Raw genomic sequence first — 22,981 nt, 5'->3', positions numbered from 1 at the left:
CTATTACATTTTTATCTCCTCTTAGAAGATTATATCCTTTTAATCTACATCCTAGCAGTTCTGTCTTTTGTTTGCTTATGCCCAAGCCACGAATTAGCTCATTTAGGTGCACGTTCGGCGACGAGACATTTCCTAGGAAGAAAAACTTTTAGGTACAAAAGATAATGGGACATTTAATTTCTGCCAAGAAAGGGAAAAAATACTTTATAACACAGGAGACTCTGTAAACTCTCAAAGTGAATTCTGCAAATCTGGAAGCTGTCTGGTTCTGCCAATGATTTTTGTAGAAAAAAAGAAACATTCCTTTCAACAAGTTTTATCAACATCAACCATATTAATAGATGCATTGCTATGGATGGAGAAATACGTATATACTCACATGATAAATAAAATATTTTAATTGGTCTAACACAAACTCAATTCTCAATCTGTAGCAACGACTTGTACACTACGAAATGTAGCAAAGGTTCAGAAACAGTGATGCTAACTGCGGGATCATGATAATGGCAAAGAAATAACCTGAAAGTGGCTAGATAGATATTCAAAATTAAATTACAACTGCTAATTCATTATGTCAGCAATATCAGACGCATAATTTCTTGTGACGAAATTAACACTCATTAAAGGTAGAATTACCCTAACAAGGCAATACTGTACAGAGACAGGTATCAATATTTGGGTATTAAAGCAAGTTAAATGCAGAAGTTATGTTGCCAAATGTTTTTAGTAAATTTATCCTTGTTTAGTATCAATATTACTTGTGGAAGTTAAATAACTTATATTTTCGTATAACTAAAATACTGTGGCTGATAGGGAATTTCTGATTTCAACTTTGGATTACCCATGTAAAATTGCTTCACAAAACTTATTTCCATATTAAAAAATTTCGTTTGTAGAACAGTGTAGTAAATGAACCATGTGAAAATAACTGACGCATTTGTGGTATTAAGTAGATGTTTAGAAATGTTCAAATGTGTGTGGATTTCTAAGGGACCAAATTGGTCAGGTCATCGGTCCCTAGAATTGCACACTATTTAAACTAACTTATACTGAGAACAACACACACACCCATGCCCGATGGAGGACTCGAACCTCCGGCGGTAGGGCCCGCGCAGTCCGTGGCATGACGCCTCAAACCGCGCGGCCACTCCGCGCGGCATAGATGTTTAGAAACCACGAAAATGTGACACGTTGCCGTTAATTCATTAGTGTAAATGTATTATGGTCACGAGGTTCTGCGTATTCGTGATAAATGAAATTATGATATCCGCTATACTTCGTAGCTTTTAGAAGCGTTCTGTCGTTCGAAAATCTGAACATTTTTTTATCGAATTTATAGTGTCACAAGTGTGGAAATCCCTAATTACCTTCAACCGGTGCGAGATCCAATGAAAATCAGCACTCAGTAGATATTACAACAAGCAGCATAAGTGCGTTAAATGAAAACAGGTTTATGTGTCGTGAGGCTGACAGAGTGATTGTGATTTTCATGCGGCAGTTACCTCAGTTCAGATAAACCGGCAGTATCGCTCCGTATCACACTCACGCAATCTAAGACCTTTGTTGGGAACAACAGTTACACATTCACCGCTCGATTCTTTACTGCCTCGCGTGACATTGTCATAGTTACGCGCAGCTTTCCAGTCCGTTCCGCAGTCGTTTGTAGCTGGGCTTTACTTGTATACGGCAGCAAGACCGAAAGTGAGCCTGTTCATTTTGATTCCATCTACACAGAGATTAGACTTTAAGGCTTTCCATGTTTTATATTCACTTCTGTGTTACTTTATTTATCTTTAGACCTTTTCTACACTATCAGGACAATAAGAGTGAATTGTGTTACATAGTTCTGACCTCCTGGAAATTTATTTTGTTTTCCTTTTCCAAATGCTAGTTAACAGACAGAAGCGCCAATGCAGTGTATTATGTGTCGTTTTTCAATGAGTACAGAACTCGCGTGCTTCTAGTTTTTATGGGATTACAGTCTCGTAAACAGTGACTACTGGGGAGACATAGTATATTTCATGACTTGAAGTTTAGTGCAACTTTGGATGAAGTGGGAAATCAAAGGCAAACTTTAGAAATGTACTTGGATTTGTGTTTCATTGTGAACAGGGTAGGTGATGAATAGAAAAAGAAGAAAGGCAACTTAAGAGTTTAACGTCTCTTTCACGCCGAGAATTTTAATGACGAACCACTAGTTAATCTAAAGAAACATGGAGAAGCAAATCAACCAATGCCTTCTTGATGAAACCTAATCGTACCACAAATTATAATTAGGTGTGTTCGGCTAGTATAACTTTCGTATATGCACTCTGCACTTTTTTTAAACAACAAGTTTTCCAACGTAACTTACATATAACTATCTTGACTGAGTAAACTGAAGCGCCATTCTCCGTTGGCAATTACACCGTCTCTGTATGCTATCTCGCCACAAAAATGAACGAAGCCACTCACATCACTTAGGAACTGCTGTCGTGGTGCGTTAGTACGTTAACTGTCTTCAGATCTTCGACTGAGTCTTTATGCTATGACAAGTTCCATCTTATCGATCGACTCAGTGGTGGTGGAAGCACAGATTACTACTGATGTGTTTTTCTCTCTGCCAGAAGGCAAGAAACGGTCAAGCTCAAGCGTATCCTAACGAAAAACCACGCGCATAAACATTTTGAGACGTGGAACGAACGATTGCTGACGTGTCTGAGCTCAAATGATTCCTACTCTGAGGACGACCAACACTGACTGAACGTATTTAGCAAGTACATAAATTTGGCGTATCTGACTCGTTTCTTTCGTGTCAGCCTTCGGACACGACTTTTTCCGATGTAGCCCTACGACACGCCTGTTGTGAACAACTCTTTCATTGTCATTGAGTCCATCGATTTTGATGAAACGTGTCAAAGCGTAAGAACACAACTTAAGTCAAAAAACATAGTGCAGTCTAGTATGTCACGAAAATTAGTTCCCTTGTCCGTGCTGGTTTGAGAACACCGTGGCTATTTTCGTAAATATCACACAAAAAAAAACTGCACCCATCCACACTTTTTCATTAATGATTTATTTCGTCGTAACTAGTTTCGGACCTGAGACTATCGTCAGATGGCAGCGAGGATTTCTTGTATAACTTTCGTTTTATTTTTCATCCACACTCTAGACCGCCATTTTTGGCTTAGGTAGTTAAAAAACTTTCTTATGAAAAATTTCATTTTGTAGTGCAATTATTTTTAAAAGGTAAATGTATAGGAGCCATTACAATCTAGACTAAGAAAATGAGTATTATCAATAATATACATCATAGCTGTATGCTATTACTGCGCCATCTTGTTGTTTTGTACAACCAGTCAGATCGTAAGATCACGTGACGTCAGATCTGAACACACGGGGCCAGCGGGATGTACCAACACCGACTCAAAGGAAGGCCTCGACGCTTGTTGGTGACGTCACGTCAGCTAGGCACGGCGAACGCCAGGTCTGTTGCAGGCAGAAACGCCTGGGCATGCTTATCACTATAAATCTCTTATTTTTGGACAAAATGTTTGGTATTGTTTTGGATTCTGCAGTTTTATTTAGATGAAAGATTTTCTTACTATCGTAAAGCTGCAAATGAAGATCGGAACAAACGTAGATCAATATGAGAAGATGCTTTGCCCCACTGCGAGCTTCGGAAATTTTACATTCAAGTAACTATATTTACTTGATCCATTTTGTTATCGAAACTTACCCCAGCGCCCACACAATTAACTCCTTTCTTTTATTTATTTATTTTCGCTTGACATCGTCACTGGAAATGTGAACTAATTTACATGTGTAAATGTCCAACTGTTGCCAGTCATTAGATTACAGTCGTTTTCAACGAAAGGAATTCTAAACAGGAAACAAAATAGCTTCATACATCGAAAATACTGCTGAGCTTAAACTTTTTTAAACATGCACATTAGAAAAGATAAATATTCTCCTCTTGAAACTGAAAGAAGAAACTTTATAAGATAAAACAATTTTATTTGATAAAACAAGTATCCCACTTTTGCCTCTTCTTGTCCCCCACCCCCTCCCCCACCGTGTGCAATCGCAAGATATTTCATTAACATTCAGTGCTCCCCACCCCATAGTCAACCAAGATACCTAAAGAAGAGCACCAATATGTTAACAGTTTCTTGTAAAAGCAACCCAGTACAAACGTAACTTCCTCAGGTTTACAAATAAGGTAAAGAAGGACGAATTCTATTGCTGCTGGACCATGAAGTTGTTTTTGTATGTCAATCCTTAAAACAGGTGGAAATTTAAGTTCAGGAGTACACTATTTGTTAAGAAGTGTAATGAATTGCACAATTAACTGATTGCAGAAATCTCTCAGAACAATGTGTGTTGGTCAACTACCGCCAATAGTTTCACATTTTCCTGTGTCAGAGAGGGAGACACCACTATTATGAGTATGCATGCAACAGACCTGGCGTTCGCCGTGCCTAGCTGACGTGACGTCACGAACAAGCGCCGAGGCCTTCCTTTGAGTCGGTGTTTGATATACAGACCCTGCAACGAACTCGTGACGTCACATTCGTCGGCCTGTCAGCCACACTTCGAAAATGTTCGGCTCTGTGCAAGGGCCACTCGTCTGAAATAGTACTCGCTTCCCGCCGGAGACAGCTGCTGGTACTCTTAAGACCTGCAGTGTCATGTCCATTGACATACACATCACGGCCTGTCTTTATCGTGGGCCCCTTAAACACATGTTATCACCATCTTGTCTTTAGTCAAGCTCATATTAAGTATTTTACCGGGTGATCAAAAAGTCAGTATGAATTTGAAAACTTAATAAACCACGGAATAATGTAGATAGAAAGGTAAAAATTGATATACATGCTTGGAATGAGATGGGGTTTTATTAGAACCAAAAAAAAAACACCCCATATTGCTAGACGCGTGAAAGATCTCTTGCAGGCGTCGTTTGGTGATGATCGTGTGCTTACCCGCCACTTTCGTCATGCTTGGCCTCCCAGGTCCCCAAGACTTCGGTCCGTGCGATTATTGGCTTTGGGGTTACCTGAAGTCGCAAGTGTATCGTGATCGACCGACATCTCTAGGGATGCTGAAAGACAACATCCGACGCCAATGCCTCACCATAATTCCGGACATGCTTTACAGTGCTGTTCACAACATTATTCCTCGACTAGAGCTATTGTTGAGGAATGATGCTGCACATATTGAGTATTTCCTGTAATGAACATCATCTTTGCTTTGTCTTACTTTGTTATGCTAATTATTGCTTTTCTGATCAGATGAAGCGCCATCTGACGGAAATTTTTTGAACGTTTGTATTTTTTTGGTGCTAATAAAACCCCATGTCATTCCAAGCATGTGTGTCAATTTGTACCTCTCTATCTATTATTCCGTAATTTATTCAGTTTTCAAATTTATACTGACTTTTTGATCGCCCAGTACATTACAATGATGCAGACCTCTATGCTGTAATGCACTGTAGCGAACAAAGAAAAACGTTTCCTCAAGCAAGTAAAATGTAAAGTGCTTATTTATATAGGGTAAATGCTTTTACGAATAAGAACATTATAAATATTCTGTTACATTGATAAATTCTTCTCGGGTTATCAGCCGAGTGTTGGCGTCTTTGCCAGAAGATGATGGGTACGAAACTCACTGAAACGTTGCGACAAGACGACGCCACCACTCGGCTGATACCCCGAGAAGAATTCATCTGTGGAATACTCCGAGAAAGACTGCAATCTTCTTCTCCTTCTTGCGTTACGGCCTCTGTAGGACCACGTGTAGCCCCTTCGTGGACTGCATTCTCCTCTTCTCCCAGAATCTCTTCATGCTTTCTCTTCTTCTCTCCCGTTCTTCTTCCGAGATCTTCAGTGTCCGTTTCTCCTGTAGGCTCCACTGGCGACACTCTAATATTTTCCTGTATTCTTCCATGTCATTGATATCCGTCATATTGGTCGGTGTATATTTGTTCCTCCAATTTTCCTTTCTTTCGACCTTGATCCCCAATTGCAACCAGTCCTTTCGAAGTTCAACAACCCACTTGGTTCCTGTCTTTCCCCTGGTCCTCCCTGTTGTTTCCCACACTCTCTTCGTCATTCTGTCCATGCTCATTCTAGCTACATGTCCAGCAAACTTTGCCCTTTTGAGTCTGATTTCCCCGGATAGGCAGTCCACTTGAGCCCTGTTGTCCTTTTTGTACCCCACATGGGTCTTTGGTATTCCCTTTTCCTAGTTTATTGATCTCCACTGCCTGATTACTTCGTCCAGTGCTATATTGAACAACAATGGTGACAATCCATCTCACTGTTTAACCCCAGTCTTCATCTCAAATTCTGACTGCAGTCGCATATACTCTGTTACATTATAAGACAAAAATAATGTAATAATGTAAAAGTTGTACAGAAATCCTCGCTGCCGTCTGACGATGGGCTCAGGGCCGAAACTAGTTACGACGAAATAAATCGTTCATCGAAAGGTGTTGATGGTTGCAGGTTTCGCTTCTGTGATATGCTGCTCGTCTCCATTGAGAGCAGTCTCGTTTATCTTGTGTCGTGCGAGTATACCAATAACGTCACCACAAATAGATTGGTTAACGGTCAAAGATAATGTTAGAAGTAATTTAGGATGACAGATTTGCCTGTTTCAATGATGTAGCGTTGAACACTGTTGAATGACAGTCTATGGCCTATAGCTTTAACACACTGTTGTTTTGACGACGTGTGTTCATGGAAAACATACAGCAGTAGTGTGCTTGTTCATTTTTGTTCTTCTGATAGTGAGGTATTGTGCCATATAGTTTGATGTACACGATCAACAACTTATCATGCCGGCCGCGGTGGTCTCGCGGTTCTAGGCGCTCAGTCCGGAACCGCGCGACTGCTACGGTCGCAGGTTCGAATCCTGCCTCGGGCATGGGTGTGTGTGATGTCCTTAGGTTAGTTAGGTTTAAGTAGTTCTAAGTTCTAGGGGACTGATAACCACAGATGTTAAGTCCCATAGTTCTCAGAGCCATTTGAACCATTTGAACCAACTTATCACTGACAGCACTGTGGTTAGTCCCGTATGAATTAAGCACAAACGTTAGAATAAGCCGAACAATCTATCCCGGTTGTACGAACTATATTTCATTCCATAACTATATAGTGTTTGAAGAATATAATTTGACTGTTCACCTTTCGGTACTTGTAATTTCCTGGGTATAGTGTTGTTCGTTCACAAACTGCAAAAGTTAAGAAGTTATTTCTGTAGAAACATATGAGCAATCACATTAATACTGAAATAGTTTTTATATCTACACTATAAATTCGGAGCTCGGTATCCCCATCTTATTATGCGTTGCCACTTTCAGATGCTGCAGTGCATTTACAGGAAGACTAGAGCCGATTGCCTCGGTCTGTTCGTGGGGGAAGGATAGCCAGTACCTTATTCGGTAAATGAATTAACTACCTTGAGCGTTTGACCTAACCGGGTAAAGTAAACCAGTACGTGCATTCTTGGGATGGGTACTGGAGTCCCCCACCGCAATAGTGGCCTTTAGGCTCACACACCGTCTGGATTTTCACATTCATTTAGACGATTGGTAGACTGGCTCACTATTTATACTCTAAATTCACAACAAGTAAAGAATTGTAATTGGCGGCCTAATGAAGACAAGTCAGTTAGAAAAAAGTAAGTAAATGTTTATTTTTTCAAATCGTCATTCGTGGCAGTCAATTTGTTTCGGATGAAGAGGTGCTCAGCTGGGTGGAATGATGGTACCGCAGACAACCACAGACATTTTTTTATGAAGGTACCCACCGTCTTGTCTCACAAGGGGATAAATGATTAATTTATGGCGATTATTTTTGAAATAATAAACAGTTTACTTACATTTTCCCCATCTGTCTCATTTTCATTTGACTCCCCCTTATAAAATGCCAACGACTTAAAGAAAAGCGTTTATCTAACTCAGGTGGATGGTCTCCACTTTAGTCTCCAATGTAGGTTACAATGACATTGTTGCGTGATAAGCTGTATGAGACTATTGAAATCGGCGGCTGTGGCTACGGCGGTAATTGAATATCTCTCCCTATGAGGTTCGAGTCTTCCCTCTGGCATAGGTGTGTGTGTCGTCCTTAGCGTAAGTTAGTTTAAGTTAGATTAAGTAGTGTGTAAGCTTAGAGACCGATGATCTCAGCAGTTTGGTCTCATAAGACCTTACCACAAATTTCCGAATTTTCCAAAGATTAAAGGCGTAGGATAATTGGTTTCTTGGCATCCTGAACGCACTAATGACACACTATGTAGCTTTTTGTGGATTCCCCGGTCCCTGTTGCTGACTGTAAGGTTATTCCCTCATTCTACAGCTACATATATACTCCGATAGCCACCAAGCGGTGCGTGGTGGAGGGCACAATTCCCCCTCTGTTCCATTTGCGGATCGCGCGAGGGAAAAACGACTGTCTGAACGCCTCAGTACGCGCTCTAATTTCCCTTATCTTTGAATGGTGATCACTGCGCGATTTGAAAGTTGGTGCTAATAATATATGCTCTACATCCTCGGTGAAGATCGGAATTCGTAATTTAATGAGCAGCCCCTTCCGTTTAGCGCGCCGTCTATCTGCAAGTGTGTCCCACTTCAAACTTTCTATGAGATTTTTAACGCTCTCGCGATGGCTAAATGTACCAGTCACGAATCTTGCAGCTTTTCTTTGGACCTTCTCAGTCTCTTGAATCAGACCCAACTGGTACGGGTCCCATACAGTCGAACAATACTCTAAGACTGGACGAACTAACGTATCGTTAGCTATTTCCTTTGTCGAAGGACTGTAACGCTTCAGGATTCTACCAATAATCCGCAATCTAGAGTTCGCCTTACCCGTTACTTGTGTAATCTGATCATTCCATTTGAGATCATTTCGAATAGTCACACCCAGATACTTGACGGATGTTACCGCTTCCAAAGACTGGGCATTTATTTTGTGCTCGTACATTAATGGGGATTTTCACACATGTTCACCCCAGGTACAGGTACAGGACTCCGCAAGAAGTGAGTAACTCGTGATGGTCGGCCAACACATCGGTAAATGGAACAATGCTCTCCATTGTTTCAGGAAACAGGATAGACGCTGGAGTGAAGATGAATCCAAGACAACTTTGTTGGAATCGTTCCTAGAGACATTCTGGTGCACATGTTCTAATCGAAAGCGCAAGGTTCTATTTATTCAAAATTTGAAATGTGTATAGACTGCGGGGTATAACTGGAAAGTACATTCTTTGTCCTGTTATTCTCGTTATTTTCATATGAGGAGAAACACATTAACATGACTCCACAGTGCTATTAATAGTAATTTCCTACACTTCGTCGATGGATGACATAATCAAATGGCTCTGAGCACTATGGGACTTAACATCTGAGGTCATCAGTCCCATAGAACTTAGAACTACTTAAACCTAACTAACCTAAGGACATCACACACATCCATGCCCGAGGCAGGATTCGAACCTGCGACCGTAGCGGTCACGCGGTTCCAGACTGAAGCGCCTAGAACCGCTCGGCCGGCGATGACATAATCACTTCGGCTCAGTATGGACTGACAAATCACCATGGACAGTGTCACACGCCACCGCTCCATGAGACTCTGAGCAAAAATTTAGAACTGAAACAATTACTGTGGAGCACCGCGCAATGTTGAACATCTAAATTTTGGCTTATCTCTCCTTACCGACCAAATTCTAGTGGTTACACTATTTTCCGCTACTAACAAAACTACCATTGCCTATGTTTACTTATGATAGTTTACGGTCGCAGGTTCGTATCCTGCCTCGGGCATGGATGTGTGTGATGTTCTTAGGTTAGTTAGGTTTAAGTAGTTCTAAGTTCTAGGGCAGGCTGTTCCAGCTCGTCGGCTCCGTTGTGGGCTGCGGAGCGCTCCCTGCTCCAGGGAGCGGTGTCGCTCGCTGTGACCATTCAAGTGGGCCGGCACGCGGCACGCGGCACGCCTGGCCGAGGCAGGGGGCAAGGCAGGCGTTTTGATGTGCCAGCTGCGTCTTACAAGATCGACAATCTCATACTCCTAGCTGCTAGGACGCGGTGACATGCTACACCAGGAAATACGATTTTCAGGAAATAAATAAGAAACAGCTGTTTTACAAGAAATTCCATAGTAAATTTATTGCGCCTCTGTAGCTTAACATTTTCTTTTCATTACAAGATCGGAAATATCAGGCGTCAAAGTGTTCACAGTGTTAATGCGGAGGATGGCCTTCATTGTTGCATCCTGAAGAAACGATCGTTCCTTACTTTTTACTCTTTTCATTGCTGAGAAAAGCTGCTCACAACAATACGTAGATCCAAACATGCACATGATCTGAGCGGTATTATTGTGAAGCTTGGGAAATGTGTTTTGCTGTAATGAACGATACCATCGTGACAAATCCAACGTGTTGTAGTACCTCTCTTTCAACGAAGTTGAAATTTGCAAATCAATAATCTCCAATTGAAGTGACGATGACAAATCATCGGAGGAAACTGGAAAAGGAGTGTTGAACATCTTAAGTTCGATTTCCAAACTAGTGAGGTCTCGGAATCGTGTTTCAAACTACGTGATGAGCTGCTTTAACTTTGCTTGGTAATCGCCGAAAGTAGTTCAAATGGTTCAAATGGCTCTGAGCACTATGGGACTCAACTGCGGTGGTCATTAGTCCCCTAGAACTTAGAACTACTTAAACCTAACTAACCTAAGGACATCACACACATCCATGCCCGAGGCAGGATTCGAGCCTGCGACCGTAGCAGTCGCACGGTTCCGGACTGCGCGCCTAGAACCGCGAGACCACAGCGGCCGGCCCGAAAGTAGTACATTCAGGTAGTTTTAAAGAAGGAAGACGATTGAAGAACGTTAAATGTCCATTACTCATCTGCCTCTCAAATAAACGTAACTTTTCCATGGACGCTTTGATCTGGTCGTGCATGTCAACGATTGTTTCAAACTACGTGATGAGCTGCTTTAACTTTGCTTGGTAATCGCCGAAAGTAGTTCAAATGGTTCAAATGGCTCTGAGCACTATGGGACTCAACTGCGGTGGTCATTAGTCCCCTAGAACTTAGAACTACTTAAACCTAACTAACCTAAGGACATCACACACATCCATGCCCGAGGCAGGATTCGAGCCTGCGACCGTAGCAGTCGCACGGTTCCGGACTGCGCGCCTAGAACCGCGAGACCACAGCGGCCGGCCCGAAAGTAGTACATTCAGGTAGTTTTAAAGAAGGAAGACGATTGAAGAACGTTAAATGTCCATTACTCATCTGCCTCTCAAATAAACGTAACTTTTCCATGGACGCTTTGATCTGGTCGTGCATGTCAACGATTGTTTCAAACTACGTGATGAGCTGCTTTAACTTTGCTTGGTAATCGCCGAAAGTAGTTCAAATGGTTCAAATGGCTCTGAGCACTATGGGACTCAACTGCGGTGGTCATTAGTCCCCTAGAACTTAGAACTACTTAAACCTAACTAACCTAAGGACATCACACACATCCATGCCCGAGGCAGGATTCGAGCCTGCGACCGTAGCAGTCGCACGGTTCCGGACTGCGCGCCTAGAACCGCGAGACCACAGCGGCCGGCCCGAAAGTAGTACATTCAGGTAGTTTTAAAGAAGGAAGACGATTGAAGAACGTTAAATGTCCATTACTCATCTGCCTCTCAAATAAACGTAACTTTTCCATGGACGCTTTGATCTGGTCGTGCATGTCAACGATTAGCTGCCCTTTGCCCTGCAATGACAGATTTAAATTATTCAGATGCATAGTTATGTCAGCTAGGAATATCCATTTTATATCTTTCAGACAACGCATTTCTTCCTCTTTCATTTAGAGAAAAAGGGATATTTCCACACGAATGGCAAAGAAAACATCAAGAACTTTTCCCTGACTCAGCTAACGAACTGTACTGTGGTAAGGTATATCCCCATACTGCGCTTCCAGATCTTTCAGGAATCCTTTGAATTGGCGATGATTCACACCGTGACGCCACACAAAATTCACACACTTCACGACATCTTTCATTACGCCACCTAGCTCTACTGTTTCAGCACACCGTGCCTCCTGGTGAATAAAACAATGAAGAGTCAAAATGTCTTTCCCGAATTCGTCGCTGAGTATTTTTCAAACGAGAAGCAAAACCTTGGTGACGCCTGATCATTTGTGGTGCACCGTCTGTCGCTACAGAATGGAGCTTAATGGTTCAAATGGCTCTGAGCACTATGGGACTCAACTGCTGTGGTTATCAGTCCCCTAGAACTTAGAACTACTTAAACCTAACTAACCTAAGGACATCACACACATCCATGCCCGAGGCAGGATTCGAACCTGCGACCGTAGCAGTCGCACGGTTCCGGACTGCGCGCCTAGAACCGCGAGACCACCGCGGCCGGCAATGGAGCTTATCCCACGACAAATTAATATTGTCCACTGGTTGACAAACAGCTTCAAAAAATCGCGTCCTGTTGCGTTGTAATCGAGTGGTACCACATCCAAAAGTTCTTCAGTTACTTGCAGCTCCATGTCGACACCACGCGCAAAGACTGCAAGCTGAGCACAGTCTGATATGTCGGTGCTTTCGTCAAGCGCTAGCGAAAATGCAACAAAGCTCTTCGCCTTTTTCCTGATCTCTGTCTCTAAATCCGCTGCCATGTCCTGGGTTCGACGAGACATTGTTTGCTTCGACAGGCAAACCCCTTCAATTGCCTGCACCTCTCTTGGGAACAAACATTCTGCAACTGCTACCATGCACGATTTTACGAGTGGTCCCACCGAAAACGGCTTGCCGCTCGTCGCCATGATGTGAGCGACCCTGTAGCTTGCTCGAATTGCAGATTCAGTAGTGTTTTCTCCGCTCTCATTCACCAAAAAATTATAAACACATTACAGAACACGAACTATGTTGCATGTTTTGATACCCTCCGTATTACGAAACCGTTTTTAAACTTATGTCTCCTGCTTTGTCGTTCTTAAGCCTCGCTACCAGTTCTCTGCGTGAAACGCCTTCTACGTGATCGTAGTGCGCTGCGTGAAGACTTGTATAATGTCGTTGTATATTGTACCTCTTCGCAGAATTAAATACTTTATGACATACAAGACACTGCGGACGACCATCCCTCTCAATGAATAGAAAGGTATCGTCCAATAGAGGTACAGGGCTCCCGCGGCTAGTCATAGCTGTCATTGAACACGGATTATTGCGTCAGTTGCGGCTGCATACGGCCAGGGGGCAATGAGTTCGCTTTCCCCCTCCACGTGGGCTCCGAGCTGCCGCAGTGAGCGCTCCGGAGCGCTCCGGCTCCCTGGAGCTCGGTTGGAACAGCCTGTTCTAGGGGACTGATGACCTCCGATGTTAAGTCCCATAGTGCTCAGAGCCATTTGAACCACATCACTGCCACGTGTTAGAGAACTTAGCCACGAGAGTGAGTGGAGAAAAGTGCAGTGACGAATACAATAGACCTATCAGACGAAAATATCATGGTAGTCGAACATTTGAATAAATACACGACTATTGATTAAGACAAGTGGCCAGTTAATGAGATAACCAATAACATAGTATTTGTTTCCAAAACGTCCCGTACACACAAGCTGAACGTCCGTATGAAATCGGCTTCGTGAGTGTATGAACAGTAAACGTTCTCCAGAAGACTACATTTACGTCCAGTACAGGAACAAACATGTAAAATTATGTATTTCATTTTCTCTCGTCTAATGGTTGAAAAAGCGTTAGTAATTTATGAAGGCTCTTGTAATTACTACGTTTGTACGCAGGTAACTAAAGTCTAACAACGTGCTGTACTAAGTCACACACAAAATATTAAGTATTCGCGTCTCATATTACACGCTCGGCGTCTCTTCCTCTACTAATGGTCCACATACCCTTCCACTGCTGTAATATAGATTAGCTCTTGATATTTTAAGACATTTTCAGTGAAAATCTAGCAACACCCTACACAATACACTTAAAATAGCTGGCATCAGTACACTATAAGATTTATGTTTCGAAGGTTCTCAACAAGAGAAACGGAAACACAGTGGGATTTCGTCTGCTAGAATACGAAGCTGCAGAAGAATTTTGAAAAGAGCGATCTTCTGCTCCGTTATCTGTTTCCCACCCTTTCGAATGCGTGAAGCTTAACCTATTCACGCAACCGTTGGCTTAGCGTGTGTAAACAACATAGCGCACTCTAGTAGTATTTTCAGTGCGACTTATGAAACATTAGTTAAATGAAGGGGAGCAGCAATTCATAACGACCACTGTTGCGCAGAACTGCGGTTACTGTGAAACGTAGACCATTACGTTGTAGTTTCGAATTGATGGTTGTTTCCAGCTTATTTCCAGTAATAGTCGGTACATTAGGGTTTAACCGGCAAGTAACTCTTAATTGGCTCCACCTCAAGAATTACGTAGCCGTTTCAAGATACAGTCCCATGAATTTTCGATTTTCCTCGAGTGTAATTACTTGCATCTTTTAGTGTTTCGGTTCACGCTCTACAGAAACTAGTACTGGCATAATATTAACGAAATGTTATGCATTCATTACCACTGGCGATGTAGGGATATAGCATATCCGTAACAGCTTTCCATAAGGGATGGAGCACTGAAAACAAGATTGCAGCCGGCCGCGGTGGTCTCGCGGTTCTAGGCGCTCAGTCCGGAACCGCGCGACTGCTACGGTCGCAGGTTCGAATCCTGCCTCGGGCATGGATGTGTGTGATGTCCTTAGGTTAGTTAGGTTTAAGTAGTTCTAAGTTCTAGGGGACTGATGACCACAGATGTTAAGTCCCATAGTGCTCAGAGCCATTTGAACCATAAGATTGCAAATCGAATGCAACACGTTCTAAGTGTGAGGTTTGCTAGAGCTATGTCAGAAGTCAAGGAAATCCTTCTGTTTTATAGGCATGCCTGAACACTTTTCCTGTTTTGACTTCTTATCGAGCCTCCTGGCCATGATAATATAGATTATGGCTACCAGTCACATATTGCCTGGCAATTTTCCATATTTGTCACACATCTGTACAACATCGAAATACAGCATACACTGCCGGAAATACAAAGTGTTACACCATGAAGCACCACTACGGTATTTATCAAACTTTATTGAGATATTTATCAAACTTTACGGAGATGTTCATCGCATAACGTGTATTACGTGATTAAACGTTCATTTCATTCGCAAATGATGTTCATCATCAACATCAGCGTGAAGTGTTACCAACACGAGTATGAATACACTGTTGTAATCCATGTGGCACGGAAACAAAGATCCTTCCAACGTTATTTTGAGGAATTCCTTGCATGTCTGAAACACGTACTGTGTCATTTCATGAAGACTGTTTGCTCAATGCTGCTGTGAAATTGTATGTCTTCCCATCCAATCCCAGACATGCTGTACGAGTGGCAAATCAGTGGACGGGGGAGGCCAGTGAACAATCCGCGCATTCATGAAGTCGTTTATGATGAGAACTGTGGTTTGGTGTCTTCATTTATCGCCGCGCGGGATTAGCCGAGCGGTTTAGGCACTGCAGTCATGGACTGTGCGGCTGGTCCCGGCGGAGGTTCGAGTCCTCCCTCGGGCATGGATGTGTATGTTTGTCCTTAGGATAATTTAAGTTAAGTAGTGTGTAAGCTTAGGGACTGATGACCTTAGCAGTTAAGTCCCATCAGATTTCACACACACATCTTCATTTATCCTACTAGAATATGCCATTTGGTACCTTGGTCATGAATGGTATGACAACGGGCTTTATTACTCTTGCCCTATACTGGTGAGCATTCAGTGTCCCTTCAACAACTGCCATATCAGTCCTGTTGTCTTTTCCATTAGCAACCCACACAATGACTCCAGGATATGGAGAGGTATGGACCTCGAGAATAGCTGCTTCTTACGACTTTTCACCTGGTCGCAAGCTGACACATTGATGTCAACCTGACCACTACAAACCGAGGTGAGATTCATGACTGAACACCACAGAATGCCACTCAATGTCCCTGTTGACTCTACAGCTAACTCTACAGCACGCAGTTCTCTGTTGTTTGTGATATGTTTCAGCCGTAAAAGACGCATGGGAACTCGAGATCTCAGTCCACATTCCAGTAACCTTTTTACATTCGTTGGAGCAATTCGAACAATCCTATGACCTTCTCTTGTGTAGTTCTTCAGGAAGCACCTATGCCTACAAATGTTGCCAGTCGGTCGTCTTTAGTTCTCCTCGTCACCATGCTTTCTGCAGTCATGCACTGTAGCCAACTGCTTGTGTGATCTGTCGGTATTATAGTGATAAAACTACCGAAGATATCATAAGTAAACATAGACAACGGTAGTTTTGTTAGTAGCTTTGGTCAATTAAGGTCGTACTCGCGCTACAAGTGCATTAGGTGTGCTGCATACCTATTGAGCGTTACCTCATAATGATCACTTTCTTTAAGTAAACTATCAGTGTCTTATTCGAGTCCCCTAAATTCGAAAGTGGTGAAACGTCTAGAAACTGAGTGAGGATATATAAAGGGCCAGGTAACACATGGGACATCGTTGTTCTACACAATTATCCTCTTGCCTGTTACTTAAAAGTAAACGGTATTTATAGCAAAATTGAAATTGTCAGGTTTTATTCGAAAATAGATATAGAGGAACGCTGTACCACAAATAAAGAAAAATATACAGATTTTTCATATAGCACTAGAAAACGTAATTTCCTCAACAAAAAGGTAAAATAAAAAAAAGAAAACTCAAAACGCAAAACAAAAATATATCAAATATCGCTTCTATACTTCGTCCAACTTACATAAAACATATATCTGTTATTTACAAACAACTTTCGCACTAATCAATAATAACAGAAAACTCTTGCCTTTGATCACGACGAAGAACATTCTACCGAGTACAAAGTAAGAACAATAATTCTATATATTTTTTATATTTGTGCATGTAAATTGTACTTGCATTAAAAGTAATTGCTTTGTTTACGTAAAAGGCGGAAGTTATGCTATCAAATACTTTTTACTACTGATAAGATGAAATTTATAATCTGTAAAGATATAAAATACACAATGGACTAATCCTGACTTATGCGTAGTTCTAATTAGGTGCAAAACAAACAACCAAACAAACAAAAAAGACAAAGAGAATTCGTTGGCTCCCAGTTTCTCTCTTACACATTCTTTTATGTTTCTTTCTGTACCAATGCTGCCAACATTACCGGTAATCCCACTATTTCCTTCGTCAATTATGAAGTGTACCAAAACTACCGAACCATAGTTCTGGTAAAGCACAACTCTAGTTGGTATTATTTCTACAGTGTCCTTCATTCCAGTGAATCGACCTTTCTGAAAGTCAGAAACATGGCGATAAGCTGCATGTGCATGCCTGCTCGGCATGCTGAAAAGTTCCAGTAACGTTAGACACACTCAGTGGTCGTCATGTACTCCCAACATTCTTCATCTGTAGAAATGACTTTTTGTGTACTGAAAATAAGATCGCATAATGGAATTTTAATTCAAATACCCCACTGGCATATAAATACTGAAGTATCAGTTTTGTAGTGTTCGACAAAGGTTTATAAGTTGTGGCAATTTCATTTCAGTCAGTGAAACATAGGCAATAATTTTATTTAAGGTTTATTATGAGAAGTTTCCGATTCTTTGCGTACTGTAAATGTTGAGTATGTTTTATGTCGTCTCATTGTCTCTGTAGGCTTGTACCAAGAGAGCAAGGAGAGGATGTTGTTTGGTGGCCGGTATTCTCTTTCTATAACACAATCTGCATGCACATTTTAACTGGGTTCTTTATTCGTAAGAATGTAAAATTACTTAACTCAAGATAGTCACTGTGGTAAAAGCTCTCTGTAATAGTCCATGTTAGCCTCACTGCTGGTGAAATACAAAGTCCACTATGTACACTATGCCCACCGGATGACAGACTCGAATTCACTCAGTGCGACAGACTGGCCCTCCGGTCCGGGCGGCGATGTAAATACTGGCGTCCGAGTGGACGTTGGCGGCGCGTTTCCTTAGAGTCTGTCGTTGGCCTCTATCAGTCTTCTTGCAACCTCTATGCCGCACAGAGTGCTGGCGCCAGCTTACGCCAGCGCAGTATAAATGTTGTGAAATGGATAACAGTAGCGTTGATCTAGTTGTGATTCATTGCAAATAAGGGCGCTAAGTGTTTTGCACTGCATATGATCCCCTCTCGTATGTGGTACTGAGCGAGCTGGCGCAATGATCAGCTCATTGGGCTCGCATTCGAGAGGACAACGGTTCAAATCCATGCCTGGCAATCTAGCTTTAGCTTCCAGAATAAAATTTTCACTCTGCAGCGGACTGTGCGCTGATATGAAACTTCCTGGCAGATTAAAACTGTGTGCCGGACTGAGACTCGAACTCGGGACCTTTGCCTCTCGCAAGCAAGTGCTCTACCAACTGAGCTACCCAAGCACGACTAACGCCCCGTCCTCACAACTTTAATTCCGGGTAGCTCAGTTGGTAGAGCACTTGCCCGCGAAAGGCAGAGGTCCCGATTTCGAGTCTCGGTCCGGCACACAGTTTCAATCTGCCAGGAAGTTTCACAGCTTTAGATTTTCTGTGCATTTCCTAAATTGTTCAAGGCAAATGCCGCGATGGTTACTCTGAAATGGCAAAACCAATTTTCTTCCCCTTAATCTGAGCATGTGCTCTATCTCTAATGACCTCGTTGTCGATGGGAAGACAAACACTAATCTTCCTCCCTTCTCAGGAGATGCACAGCGTAAATGTACAGGGTGTTTCAAAAATGGCCGGTATATTTGAAACGGCAATAAAAACTAAACGAGCAGCGATAGAAATACACCGTTTGTTGCAATATGCTTGGGACAACAGTACATTTTCAGGCAGACAAACTTTCGACATTACAGTAGTTACAATTTTCAACAACAGATGGCGCTGCGGTCTGGGAAACTCTATAGTACGATACTTTCCACATATCCACCATGCGTAGCAATAATATGGCGTAGTCTCTGAATGAAATTACCCGAAACCTTTGACAACGTGTCTGGCGTAATGGCTTCACATGCAGATGAGATGTACTGCTTCAGCTGTTCAATTGTTTCTGGATTCTGGCGGTACACCTGGTCTTTCAAGTGTCCCCACAGAAAGAAGTCACAGGGGTTCATGTCTGGCGAATAGGGAGGCCAATCCACGCCGCCTACTGTATGTTTCGGATAGCCCAAAGCAATCACACGATCATCGAAATATTCATTCAGGAAATTAAAGACGTCGGCCGTGCGATGTGGCCGGGCACCATCTTGCATAAACCACGAGGTGTCGTCTAAGGCAGTTTGTACCGCCACAAATTCACGAAGAATGTCCAGATAGCGTGATGCAGTAATCGTTTCGGATCTGAAAAATGGGCCAATGATTCCTTTGGAAGAAATGGCGGCCCAGACCAGTACTTTTTGAGGATGCAGGGACGATGGGACTGCAACATGGGGCTTTTCGGTTCCCCATATGCGCCAGTTCTGTTTATTGACGAAGCCGTCCAGGTAAAAATAAGCTTCGTCAGTAAACCAAATGCTGCCCACATGCATATCGCCGTCATCAACCCTGTGCACTATATCGTTAGCGAATGTCTCTCGTGCAGCAATGGTTGCTGCATTTGAATTTTGTATGGATAGAGGTGTAAACTCTGGCGCATGAGACGATACGTGGACGGTGGCGTCATTTGGACCGCAGCTGCAACACGGCGAACGGAAACCCGAGGCCGCTGTTGGACCACCTGCTGCACTAGCTGCGCGTTGCCCTCTGTGGTTGCCGTACGCGGTCGCCCTACCTTTCCAGCACGTTCATCCGTCACGTTCCCAGTCCGTTGAAATTTTTCAAACAGATCCTTTATTGTATCGCTTTTCGGTCCTTTGGTTACATTAAACCTCCGTTGAAAACTTCGTCTTGTTGCAACAACACTGTGTTCTAGGCGGTGGAATTCCAACACCAGAAAAATCCTCTGTTCTAAGGAATAAACCATGTTGTCTACAGCACACTTGCACGTTGTGAACAGCACACGCTTACAGCAGAAAGACGACGTACAGAATGGCGCACCCACAGACTGCGTTGTCTTCTATATCTTTCACATCACTTGCAGCGCCATCTGTTGTTGAAAATTGTAACTACTGTAATTTCGAAAGTTTGTCCGCCTGAAAATGTACTGTTGTCCCAAGCATATTGCAACAAACGGTGTATTTCTATCGCTGCTCGTTTAGTTTTTATTGCCGTTTCAAATATACCGGTCATTTTTGAAACACCCTGTAGATGTAAGTAGAGATGTGGGTGTCTGCAGGCAGTGAGACGAAGTGTCATGTGTGGTGTTGCAGAAGCGCGGCGTGCTGGTGGGCGCGCCCGCGCAGGTGGTGCCGGTGGCCGGGTACGTGCTGAAGCAGCGCTCGAGCGAGCGGGAGCAGCAGCAGGACTTCAGCAAGATCCCCGGCGTGCCCGGCGTCGACTACCCCATCTACCACTCGGTGCCACCCACCAGCTTCCACTGCGGCAACGTCCCCTTCGCGCCGGGCATGTACGCCAACGTCGAGACCGGCTGCCAGGTATCTTCCTCTATCCACACTTTCTGTAAAAGTTCCAGTCTTACACGTTTTTCCTCCTAAACAAAAAAAAGACTCATATTTGAGTAATGTTCCGAAAGTTTTAAGCCTAATACGGACACGGTGAGAATGTTGCCTAAATACAGGGAAACTTAAAAAGTAAGTTACACATTATTACTACAAACAAAGTAACTTTTATTGAATGCTGCGCTACACATATAGATGGCAGTATTTTTCAACATAGTCACCTTGTCTCTATAAATAACGGTTGAAACGTCCTACCAAGCGCTCAGTTCCTTGGCGATACAAGTCGGTTTGTTTGGCCATGGAGTGATTCGAGAACCGCTGTATGACGTAGGGTTGTGCTGTCACAGTTCGCTCAATCACTACCATCAGTTACCTGAAGTCTTATCCGATAGCTCCCCATATCATGACGTCAGGAGTAACACCACTGTGGCTCTCCGAAACATTAGAAGAATGCGACCTCTCCCCGGAGCACCGCCATATTAGCCGGCGATGGTCATCCGGGTGCAAAATCGCGATTCATCTCTGGACACAGTGCGACGCCATTCAGTAGCGCTACGTGCTTTCCGTCCACGGCACCACTTCAAACGCAGACATTTGTTTCTAGTGTTAACGGCAACCGTCACGTGGTACAGTAATTCCTTAGTCTGGCCGATGGTAGTCTCTGACTAATGTTGCTTGATGCCAGAATAATACAGGGAGTCCATTACTTGTTCTCGGATGGCAGGCGCAAATGTGAAAGGATTACGGTGTTCGTGGTGCACAATATGACGATCTTCCCTTGCGGTGGTCGGATGTGGCCGACGGGAAACATGACGAGCATACTCGCCATCACGTTCCCATGTGGTCCAACTTCGGACCACCGTCACATTCGAATGCCTCAGAGATTTGGATATTGCGCGATTGACACCCACAGCGTGGTCCCTTTCGAATCCTGTGAGGTGGTTATAACGCTGCCTCATGCAACCAGGCGGCGTCTTCGTGACCTTCACTGTGATCACGCTATGCTGATCACCACTCCGTCTACAGGCCACAAGTGGCCCATCGGGACCATCCGACCGCCGTGTCATCCTCAGTGGGGGATGCGGAGAGGGAGGGGCGTGTGGTGAGCACACTGCTCTCCCGCTCGTTATGATGGTATTCTTGACCGAAGCCGCTACTATTCGGTCGAGTAGCTCCTCAATTGGCATCACGAGGCTGAGTGCACCCCGAAATATGGCAACAGTGCACGGCGGCCCGGATGGTCACCCATCCAAGTGCCGACCACGCCCGACAGCGCTTAACTTCGGTGATCTCACGGGAACCGGTGTATCCACTGCGGCAAGGCCGTTGCCCCTATGCTGATCACGCACCTTATATACCCCACCAGGCCTGGTGACAACAGTAAACAAGAACAACTCCAATGCACTACGGTGGCCGTTCTATCTGTAATACCCGCCGGTGGTGAGTGGGTATATGATGTTACGTTGACATACAACCATGGCTTCTGAGTGCTTCACTTTTTTGGTCATGCAGTTTATAAAGGGCGATTTTTTCCACCGTGTACAAACTCTAGGGATTGATCGATGAGAGGATGCGGAACAAAAAAGTTCTAATGAACTTATTTCCGGAAATGCATGATTTCCACGCTAGAGGCCATTTATTCAATCATACATTGTTACAGAGACTGCGGTCTAATACGCGCTGTACCATGCAGCCACAGTTACAGTATGTGCTGAAAATGGTTCCCATGTGCCTCAACGATGAGTGTACGCGCAGTAGCATGTTCTGTCTCACACGTTCACATCGGCTAGGCTACATCCGAACAGTGTCAAAGGCAGCATGAATACGCTGCTCCAATGTCTTTACGTCTGGAATGTTTTTGAGATGGCTCCATAACCTGAAGTCGCACGGGTTGAGATCGGTGAACGAGCAGGCCATGCAACTGGACCCCCTCGTCCGATCCATCGAGCAGGGAAGACACGACTGATACGCGTCCGGACGAAAACGACGAAGCAGGCTGGAACCCCACCATATAGCAGCCACATAACCCTTCGAATCATCAATGGCACTTCTTCCAGCAGGGGAGGCAAAGTCACCGGCAAGAAACGCCGAGCCTACCGTGGTGGCCGAGCAGTTCTAGGCGCTTCAGTCTGGAACCGCGCGACCGCTACGGTCCCGGGTTCGAATTCTGCCTCAGGCATGGATGTGTGTGATGTCCATAGGTTAGTTAGGTTTAAGTAGTTCTACGTTCTAGGGAACTGAAGACCTCAGCTGTTAAGTCCCATAGTGCTCAGAGCCATTTGAACCATTTTGAAGAAACGCCGATAGTTCCGGCCAGTTAGTTGACATGGGAGGGAGACAGGTCCCAAAAGACGGTCGCCAATTATCCT

At 43.6% G+C, this 22,981-nt stretch overlaps 1 protein-coding gene and 1 pseudogene across 1 annotated transcript in view; one reads left to right on the top strand and one right to left on the bottom strand.

Annotated features, from left to right (window-relative positions):
• Positions 1 to 22,981, top strand: part of LOC126249555 (uncharacterized) — an 82,780-nt gene that overhangs the window by 34,270 nt on the left and 25,529 nt on the right. The window contains exon 2 of the mRNA XM_049951219.1: positions 20,364 to 20,588. Within this exon, the coding sequence (XP_049807176.1) occupies positions 20,364 to 20,588 (225 nt within the window). The remainder of the gene's footprint in view (positions 1 to 20,363; positions 20,589 to 22,981) is intronic.
• Positions 21,826 to 21,943, bottom strand: LOC126250121 (5S ribosomal RNA; annotated as a pseudogene).

The sequence above is a fragment of the Schistocerca nitens genome, chromosome 3 (assembly GCF_023898315.1).
Source record: "Schistocerca nitens isolate TAMUIC-IGC-003100 chromosome 3, iqSchNite1.1, whole genome shotgun sequence".
In the NCBI taxonomy this organism is placed as follows: Eukaryota; Metazoa; Arthropoda; class Insecta; order Orthoptera; family Acrididae; genus Schistocerca; species Schistocerca nitens.
This window is presented reverse-complemented; position numbering and strand designations above follow the sequence as displayed.